Raw genomic sequence first — 8,914 nt, forward strand, 5'->3', positions numbered from 1 at the left:
GCCTGGCTAATTTTTTTGTATTTTTAGTAGAGACGGGGTTTCACTGTGTTAGCCAGGGTGGTCTGGATCTCCTGACCTCGTGACCCACCCACCTCAGCCACCTAAAGTGCTGGGATTACAGGCATGAGCCACTGCGCCTGGCCTGCCTCCCAGGTTTAAGTGATTTTCCTGCCTCAGCCTCCCAAGTAGCTGGGATTACAGGCACCCACCACCACGCTCGGCTAATTTTTGTATTTTTAGTAGAAATGGGGTTTCACCTTGTTGGCCAGGCTGATCTCGAACTCCTGACCTCAGGTGATCCACCTCGGCCTCACAAAGTGCTGGGATTACAGGCATGAGCCACTGCACCCAGTGGATAAAGTTTATTCCTTTTTTTTTGTATCTTTAGTAGAGACGGGGTTTCACCATGTTGGCCAGGATAGTCTTGATCTCTTGTCCTCGTGATCCACCCGCCTCGGCCTCCCAAAGTGCTGGGACTACAGGCGTGAGCCACCGTGCCCAGCCAAGTTAATAAATAAATATTTATTATTTTTTAATTTTTTTGAAACGGAGTCTTACTCTGTCGCCCAGGCTGGAGTGCAGTGGCACGATCTCAGCTCACTGCAACCTCTGCCTCCTAGGTTCAAGCGATCCTCTTGCCTCAGCCTCCTGAGTAGCTGGGATTACAGGCATGCACCCCCATGCCCAGCTAATTTTTGTGTTTTTGGTAGAGACAGGGTTTCACCATGTTGGTCGGGCTGGTCTGGAACTCCTGACCTCGTGATCCACCTGCCTCAGCCTCCCGAAGTCCTGGAATTACAGGCGTGAGCCACTGTGCCCTGCCCGATAAAGTTTATTTATTTTTTAAATTTTATTTTTATTGATTTATTTATTTTTGAGATGAAGTCCCACGCTTGTACCCCAGGCAGGAGTGCAATGGCGCCATCTCAGCTCACTGCAACCTCTGCGTCCTGGGTTCAAGCGATTCTCCTGCCTCAGCCTCCCAAGTGGCTGGGATTACAGGCACCCACCACCACGCCTGGGTAATTTTTGTATTTTTAGTAGAGATGGGTTTTCACCACGTTGGCCAGGCTGGTCTCAAACTCCTGACCTCAGGTGATCCTCCCACCTCGGCCTCCCAAAGTGCACCGCGCCCGGCCCCGATAAAGTTTATTTTTATGCTGACATTTCAAACATACAGACATGCAGGTAGACAGAACAGTGTTGTGAACCCCCTGATTTATTTTCAGCAGGTATCAGCATTTCAGGTAAAGTCTGAAGGAGCTTACCATTATTTTATAGTCCCATCTGGCCCTTCAAGTATAGTCCACCTGAGAGTGGCAGTGGACATTCTAGCAGGTCAGTGCGGTTCCCTTGCAACTTCAGGTTCTCTAAGGAAGGGCACGTGTGAGAGACTTTGGGATTTAGCACTATAAAATGCTTTCTCTTGGCTTAAGGAGCTGTCTGCTTTCTCTCCCCTGTTACGAATTGTGTGCCATATCTGGGTTCCCTTTTTGCCTGGCCTGCAGGGGAGCTCCCGTATATCTGAAAATGCTTTAGGCACAGCAGTGGCTTTGACCTGTGTGGTTAGTGCGTTGGTCTCTCTCCTTCCTCTGGGCCTTGCTTGTTTCAGTGTTGTTCACATGGCTGGTAGTTAAAGCCTTTGTGGTGGGTCGGGCGCGGTGGCTCACGCCTGTAATCCCAGCACTTTGGGAGGCCGAGACGGGTGGATCATGAGGTCAGGAGATCGAGACCCTCCTGGATAATACAGTAAAACCCTGTCTCTACTAAAAAATACAAGAAATTAGCCGGGCGCGGTGGCGGGCGCCTGTAGTCCCAGCTACTCAGGGTGCTGAGGCAGGAGAATGGCGTGAACCCGGGAGGCGGAGCTTGCAGTGAGCTGAGATCGCGCCACTGCACTCCAGCCCCGGCGACAAAGCGAGACTCCATCTCAAACAAAAAAAGCCTTTGTGGTAGCTACCCCTGGTCCTTACTTTGAACAAGGCAGAGGAACCAAGTGAGATTACAGCAGGCAAGGGGCAGAGCAGCAAAGGCTGGTGGGACACAGGCTCATGGGAAGGCGAAGAGCCTGGGCTGTCTGGAACTCCGTGGGCTGAGGAGTGGGGGAAATTTGATTGGGAAAGGGGAGCAAGGGCAGAGGAGGAGTTTAGACTTCATTCTGGGGGTCACAAAGTTATCGTTGAGGTGACAGCCCTCCTGAGGGTGGGATACTACGAAGGGCCCTTCTCCCAGTGCCCCTGGTAGATAAGCTAAAATTCTAGATTGTAGGCTCAAAAGCAGAGCTGCCCTGGGACTTCACCACCTTAGCAGCCCCTCCTGTCCAAGCTGCCACCTGAGCAGCAGGGGACACTGACTAAGAAGCCTTAGGTGTATGAGTGCAGTTGAGCAAACATGCACCCGCCTTGTACTGGCCACCCACCCGCAGACCCCAGTCCTCATCCTGTGTCGCTCACAGCGGAGAGGGAGGTGCCTCCGGAAATAGGAACTTAAGGATGTGGTGTCATTGTGGTGGAAGCCAGGAACACCCAGAGGAGAAAATGACCTGAGCAAGCCAGGGACCTCTTCCCCAGGAAGCAGTGGTCATGCTGCAGCTGGAAACCAGAGGGCCTGGCCCCCGGGTCGGGAGCAGGCATTTGGGAGAGGGGCTGATCTCCCGTGCTGAGGCTTGGAGGTGGGAATGGGTGTGCCTGTTCTGGGAACTGACTGTGTCGTGCTGAGGACTTGATGTCTACATCTCACAGTATGTGGGCGCTGTGGGGTGGGGGCCGGCAGGGGGTGGCATTAGAGAGGTGATGGCTAGGTCAGGCAGGGGTGGGGGACGTAGGCCAAGCGAGGGCCCTGCCTACCCAAAACAGTGCGTGCAGTGGGCAGGTGAAGCCAGTAGGCGATGGTGGGGCCGGGAGCAAGCGGGCGGCACAAGCCTGTCTTAAGGGGGCTGCGGCGAGGCCCCGGTGATGGCTGCTCTGGAGCTTGCAGGTGATGTCGCCAGGGCTCTGGCACCTCAAGAGAAACTGGGACCCTGATTTCAGTATGAAAGTTCCTGGTTTTTAAGTGGTGGCAACTAATTAACATGGTTTAAAAATATCATACCAGCAAAACAAAAGCCATCTGTGGGTCATATTTAGCCAGTGCTTGCTGTGGCTCATGGGAACCCCTGAGAGATTTTAAGCTCAGAAAAATCATGGTCTGATCCGCATTTTGGAAAGGTCCTTTCAGGGCCTATGGAGAGCAAATAAGGCAGGTAGCAGTGAGGAAGGATGGGCCGTGATGCCACGGTCCAGGCAGCAACATTGGCAGCATGGTGGCCCCGGCGCTAGGGTAGGAGGTCCGAGAAAAGTTATCTGCAAAACAAGGAGCACTCCTGGATGGCCCTAGGCACTTGCTTAGATATGGGGATGAGCAAGCGGGTGAGTGAGCCTGGTGCCCAGAGGCCTGGCAGGTCAGAGATTAGGTGGCCGAGGGCCCTGAGGGAAGAGAGGGACTGTGTGACTCAAAAGGGGCAGAGGTACCACCTCTGAGACCCTTCCTGCCAGATTGTGAAAGAAGCATGGGGGCTGTAAGAAGGCCAGAAGGCTGGGCACTGGTGGCTCATGACTGTAATCCATCCCAACCCTTCGGCAGGCCAAGGCAGGAGGATCCCTTCAGCCTAGAAGTTTGTTGAGACCAGCCTGGGCAACATAGGGAGACCCCATCTCTACAAAAAAATTAAAATTAGCCGGGCATGGTGGTGCACACCTGTAGTCCCAGCTACTCGGGAGGCTGAGGTGGGAGGATTGCTTGAGCCCAGGAGGCAGAGGCTGCAGTGAGCCGCGATTGCACCACTGCTCTCCAGCCTGGGTGACAGGGCGAGAACCTGTCTTAAAAACAAAATGAATAAATAAAATACAGTAAAAAAGAAGGCCAAGAGCCCCTGTGGGGGTAGGTGCACCAGACACTGTCCCTTTGTTTCTAGGGTGACCATCGGGATGAGGAGGAAGAGACTCACATGAAGAAGTCAGAGTCGGAGGTGGAGGTGAGAGCTGGCGCACCAGCCAGGTGAGGCGGACAGGGCTACCTCAGCTTGCCTGGCCGAGCCCCAACCTTTTCCTTGTGCCCTCAGGAGGCAGCGGCCATTATTGCCCAGCGACCTGACAACCCACGGGAGTTCTTCAAGCAGCAGGAAAGAGTCGCATCAGCCTCTGCAGGCAGCTGTGATGTGCCCTCGCCCTTCAACCATCGACCAGGTAGTCCTAGGCCTCACCCCCACCTGGCCCCACTCCTTAGGTCACGGCCCTGAGCCTCTCTGGGACTCTCTTGGAAGGGAAGCCTTGCCCAAGGAACCCTTGGAGAAGGCGAGACCTTCATCCAGCGTGCATCCGCCCACCACTTCCCAGGTGGCAGGACCCCAAGAAGGGCCAGGGATGGTGGTGAAGTCGCTTGTGGCTGAACAGTGGGGAGTGCTAGAGCCTGTGGGGTAGCTCTGGCATGGGCCGAGGCACAGCGCTGGCCGCGGGGAGCAGCTCGGCTGGGGTGAATTAGGCCTGGCCTGGAAGGCTGGGATGCATGCGGGCTGGGCTCTTGTCCCCGGCCTGAGTGAGCCTCCTGGAGCTTGCACCCAGGTGTCCCTGTGCCGCTTCTCACTGTGCTGCTTCTGCCTCCCCTGAAGCTCTTCCCTGTCCTGTCTGCTGGTCTGAGTGTGCTTGCGCCGTGCTGGGCTCCCGCCACAGGCCCTGTCCGCTGTACTGCTCCCAGGCTGGCTGTGTGTCTGGGGCTGGTGTGAGGCTGTGGCTGGCTTGGCTGAGTGTGCCCCTGGCTGAAGGCAGCTTGGACATCCAGGGCCAGCCCTGGGGGCGGGAGAGGCCTCGGGCAGGGGTGGGGGAGACTGACCCTCTCTTGTCCTCTGTCTCTTTCTCTGTCTGTCTCTCTCGGCAGGTCGTCCGTACTGCCCTTTCATAAAGGCATCGGACAGTGGGCCTTCCTCCTCCTCCTCTTCCTCCTCCTCCCCTCCACGGACTCCCTTTCCCTATATCACCTGTCACCGCACCCCAAACCTCTCTTCCTCCCTCCCATGTAGGTAGCAGCCCCAGGCCTCGGCGGGGGTGGTAAGGAGGGCCCCGCTTCCCAGCAGCCCCCCGCCCTCACTCCCCCAGCCTGACCGCTGATCTCTGGCGTTTGTCCCCAGGGCAGGCACTGCCTGCCTCTTGCCCCTGGCCTTGTGGGGCACTGGCCCCCAGGGGCCTAGCTTACAGGGTCTGGAGCTGTAGTCTGGCCCCTGCGGGGGCTGGGGAGCTCCCAGCCCCCACCCAGACTCCAGAGAGGAGGTGCTGGCCAGGCCCCAAGGAGGACAATCCTGTCTCACCCCACTCCCCCGCCCTCACTGACCCACCTGGGGTTTGTTCCACAGGCAGCCACCTGGACAGCCACCGGAGGATGGCGCCCACTCCTATCCCCACGCGGAGCCCGTCTGACTCCAGCACCGCCTCCACCCCTGTTGCTGAGCAGATAGAGCGGGCCCTGGATGAGGTCACATCCTCGCAGCCTCCACCGCTGCCACCGCCACCCCCACCAGCCCAAGGTGAGAGAGGGATCCTACCTGCACCAGGCCTCCCATCATCAGTCCTTGGCTGGGAGCCCCAGGTTGCCATGGTAACCGTTCTCCAGGGATCTGGGCCACCCATCACCAAGACTGCACTGCCCTGGAGGCGGCTGCTGGGGGAGGAGCCCTGGTGTACAGTCAGACCTGCCCTCTCTAAAGCTTAGCACCTGCCCTCTCAAGTGGGAATCGGGCCTTCCCAGAGCTGCCAAGGGGCTTAAAGTCACTGGGGTCACTGGGTAAGGGGGCAGTGGGCCACCTGCATGGAAGTCCCCGGCTCTCTCACTCGTTAGTGGGTGGGCAGGGTCTCCATCCTCCCCCAGGGGAGCCGGTTGCATGTCTCCTCTGCCTGTGCTGTGACAGAGACCCAGGAGCCCAGCCCCATCCTGGACAGTGAGGAGACCAGAGCAGCAGCCCCTCAGGCCTGGGCTGGCCCCATGGAGGAGCCCCCTCAGGCACAGGCGCCTCCCCGGGGGCCAGGCAGCCCTGCAGAGGACTTGATGTTCATGGAGTCTGCAGAGCAGGCTGTCCTGGCTGCTCCTGTGGAGCCTGCCACAGCTGACGCCACCGAGGTCCACGATGCAGCTGACGCCATTGAAACCGACACTGCCACTGCAGACACCACTGTTGCCAACAACGTGCCCCCCGCTGCCACCAGCCTCATTGACCTATGGCCTGGCAATGGGGAAGGGGCCTCCACACTCCAGGGTGAGCCCAGGGCCCCCACGCCACCCTCGGGTACTGAGGTCACCCTGGCAGAGGTGCCCCTGCTGGACGAGGTGGCTCCGGAGCCACTGCCGCCAGCAGGTGAAGGCTGTGCCACCCTTCTCAACTTTGATGAGCTGCCTGAGCCGCCAGCCACCTTCTGTGACCCAGAGGAAGTAGAAGGGGAGCCCCTGGCTGCCCCCCAGACCCCAACTCTGCCCTCAGCCCTTGAGGAGCTGGAGCAAGAGCAGGAGCCAGAGCCCCACCTGCTAACCAATGGCGAGACCACCCAGAAGGAGGGGACCCAGGTGCGGCAGGGACTGCCTGGTGGGAGGGATGGGAGGGAGTGGGGGCTGAGCAGGGTGCTGGCCCTGCATTCCTCATGCTTGCACCAGTACCCCCTTTCTCTGTGACCCACATTATTGGAGGGGAAGTCCATCCCACCCCGCCTCTGTGGGCCAGCTCTGCTTTTGTTCCCAAGGCAGGCATCCGTGTTTCCCTGGCAACCACTGATGGAGTCATTGGTTGCTGGGGAAACGGGCTCAGGCCTGATAGGTAAGCCCCAGTCCGGCTGGGTGGGGCCAAGTGACCTAATGCTTTCACCTGCAGGCCAGTGAGGGGTATTTCAGTCAATCACAGGAGGAGGAGTTTGCCCAATCGGAAGAGCTCTGTGCCAAGGCTCCACCTCCTGTGTTCTACAACAAGCCTCCAGGTAGTACTGGGCTGGATTATGGGGAGGAATTTGGGTGTGGGGGCTGGATTTGAGTGTGGGTAGCCACCCCACCACTGCCCACCGCTCACAGAGGCTGGGGACACAAGAATGGGTCTGCTAGGTCCTTAACTCCTCTCCCTTTCTAACGCCTCAGAAATCGACATCACATGCTGGGATGCAGACCCAGTTCCAGAAGAGGAGGAGGGCTTCGAGGGTGGTGATTAGTGGTGGCGCCAACCCTAGGCTACCCTTGCCAAGGCCGCCCACCTGCATCGGCCTCTGGCCAGACGGCCCGCCGTGCCTGCATTCGCAGCAGCTCCGCCTGGCACCCACTCTGGATTCCGGCCCTGGCTGGGGACTTGGCCGCTTCCCTACCCACAGGGCCTGACTTTTACAGCTTTTCTCTTTTTTTTAAAAGTTGATAGGAGACTTGTACAGTTGACTGGTTTTCCTCCCGTTGGTAGTTGAGACGCTGTTGCAAATTCCACCCCTCCTTCCCTGGTCCAGATTGTAGCTCTTAGTCCTCCCTGCTCAGCTGGCCGGGGTGGAGGCCTCACCCTGCTTGGGGCCTGGCGTTCGGGGAGCTCTGGTGGGAAAATGTCTCCCACCTCTTTTCCTAGTTTTATGTTTCTTGGAAAAATATCACTTTGTATTCTCTGTCCAGGGCTTCAGATATTTTGCACGAATTTTAAAACATGGCAATAAATGGCTCGTGGGCTCTGGCTCCCTGGGACCCCCTCCCCGCCCTTCTTTTGACCCCTTCTTGTCTGGCCCAAAGGAAGTAGCAGGCCCAGCTGGGGCCCCTCGGCTGCCCCCCCCCCTCTCCTGCCGGGCAGGTCCCAGGCTGGAGGCCCTAGGCGCGGTTCAGGTCAGGGCTATGGATGGGGCCCAGGGGCTTTGGTGGCCCCTCCCCAACTCCTTCCTCTTTGCTTGGGTTCCTTTTTCACGTTCAGTAACTGTTTTTTTTGGAAAGCACAAACTTCTGTAACGGGTCGTGCTCATGTCTGTTAATAAAGAAATCCAGATCCCTTTGGGCTGCCGCCTGCCCTGACCCAGGTTCCCAACTCCTCCCATCTCCGAGGCCGCAGCACCTCCTTGCCACCAGGGGGCGTCCTCACCCTAATTCCAAGACCCGCCGGGACCGGGGGGCGGTGCTGGGGGCTGAGGCTCCCAGGGGAAGCCGCCTGGAACTGAGAAGGTTGATCTCAGCTCTGTACCCTTAGGCTCTATTGTGGCGGAAACGCACGTTCAGGGTCCGTCCTGCCAAGGTCCCGGCTTGTCTGGTCACCAGAACCCTGGGCGAAAGCAGCGGGTGCACCCTCCGCATGTACCAAACCAGATCACACACCTTTATTATCCTCAAAATGTAACAAACGGGATAAGAAATCCCTCCCTCCCCCCGCCCCTCCCCGCAGTCCAGGGAAGCATTTAAAAAGCCCCGCAGTCAGGCCAGGAGTCCGCCGGTGGGGCCCGGGGCGCCGGGCGCCCCTCTATACGGCTGTAGTCCTCCCGAACAAGGGGATGGAGACCGGCAGACGCCAAGCTCCGTGCTCCAGTGGCTCGCGGCTGCTGAGCTCTGAGTCGGTCCAGCTGGGGAAGACCCGGCGGCCACGGTCGGCCTGCAGGCAGAGGGCTGGGCAGGGCGGCGCGGGCCGAGGGGCGCTGGGCAGGTGCAGCGCGGAGTTGTAGCCCCGGTCCAGGAAGAGCGGCTTGTAGCTGGGAGGCGGCTGCTCCTGTTTTTCCGCGCTGTCGCGGCGGCTCAGGAAGGGCGTGACGATCTTGCGGTAGAGGCCGCGCGTGTCCGTGAGCACCTCGCTGTAGGGCGGCGGCGGCTCGGCCATCAGCACCGCCTCTTCGTAACACGGTGGCTTGGACATGTCCGATTCCGCTGCGGAGTGGGAGGCGGTCGGAGGGGGTGAGGCCGC

At 58.8% G+C, this 8,914-nt stretch overlaps 2 protein-coding genes across 2 annotated transcripts in view; one reads left to right on the plus strand and one right to left on the minus strand.

Annotated features, from left to right (window-relative positions):
• The window catches only part of DBN1 (drebrin 1), a 15,116-nt gene extending 7,098 nt beyond the window's left edge, over positions 1-8,018 (plus strand). The window contains exons 9-14 of the mRNA XM_011989956.1: positions 3,953-4,012; positions 4,100-4,223; positions 5,384-5,554; positions 5,936-6,585; positions 6,887-6,989; positions 7,144-8,018. Coding sequence (XP_011845346.1) covers positions 3,953-4,012; positions 4,100-4,223; positions 5,384-5,554; positions 5,936-6,585; positions 6,887-6,989; positions 7,144-7,214 — 1,179 coding nt within the window. The 3' untranslated portion in view covers positions 7,215-8,018. The remainder of the gene's footprint in view (positions 1-3,952; positions 4,013-4,099; positions 4,224-5,383; positions 5,555-5,935; positions 6,586-6,886; positions 6,990-7,143) is intronic.
• PRR7 (proline rich 7 (synaptic)) lies at positions 7,949-8,876 on the minus strand. Its single transcript, XM_011989955.1, has one exon. It carries the CDS (start codon positions 8,864-8,866, stop codon positions 8,480-8,482), a length of 387 nt encoding a protein of 128 aa, XP_011845345.1. The 5' UTR covers positions 8,867-8,876; the 3' UTR covers positions 7,949-8,479.
• Positions 8,877-8,914: the final 38 nt, after the last annotated feature.

The sequence above is a fragment of the Mandrillus leucophaeus genome, unplaced genomic scaffold, assembly GCF_000951045.1.
Source record: "Mandrillus leucophaeus isolate KB7577 unplaced genomic scaffold, Mleu.le_1.0 Scaffold366, whole genome shotgun sequence".
Lineage (NCBI taxonomy): Eukaryota > Metazoa > Chordata > Mammalia > Primates > Cercopithecidae > Mandrillus > Mandrillus leucophaeus.

Bases quoted from the DNA above. Each gene is read 5' to 3' on its own strand.
- PRR7 (XM_011989955.1), bottom strand. From the start codon at position 8,866: ATGTCCAAGCCACCGTGTTACGAAGAGGCGGTGCTGATGGCCGAGCCG.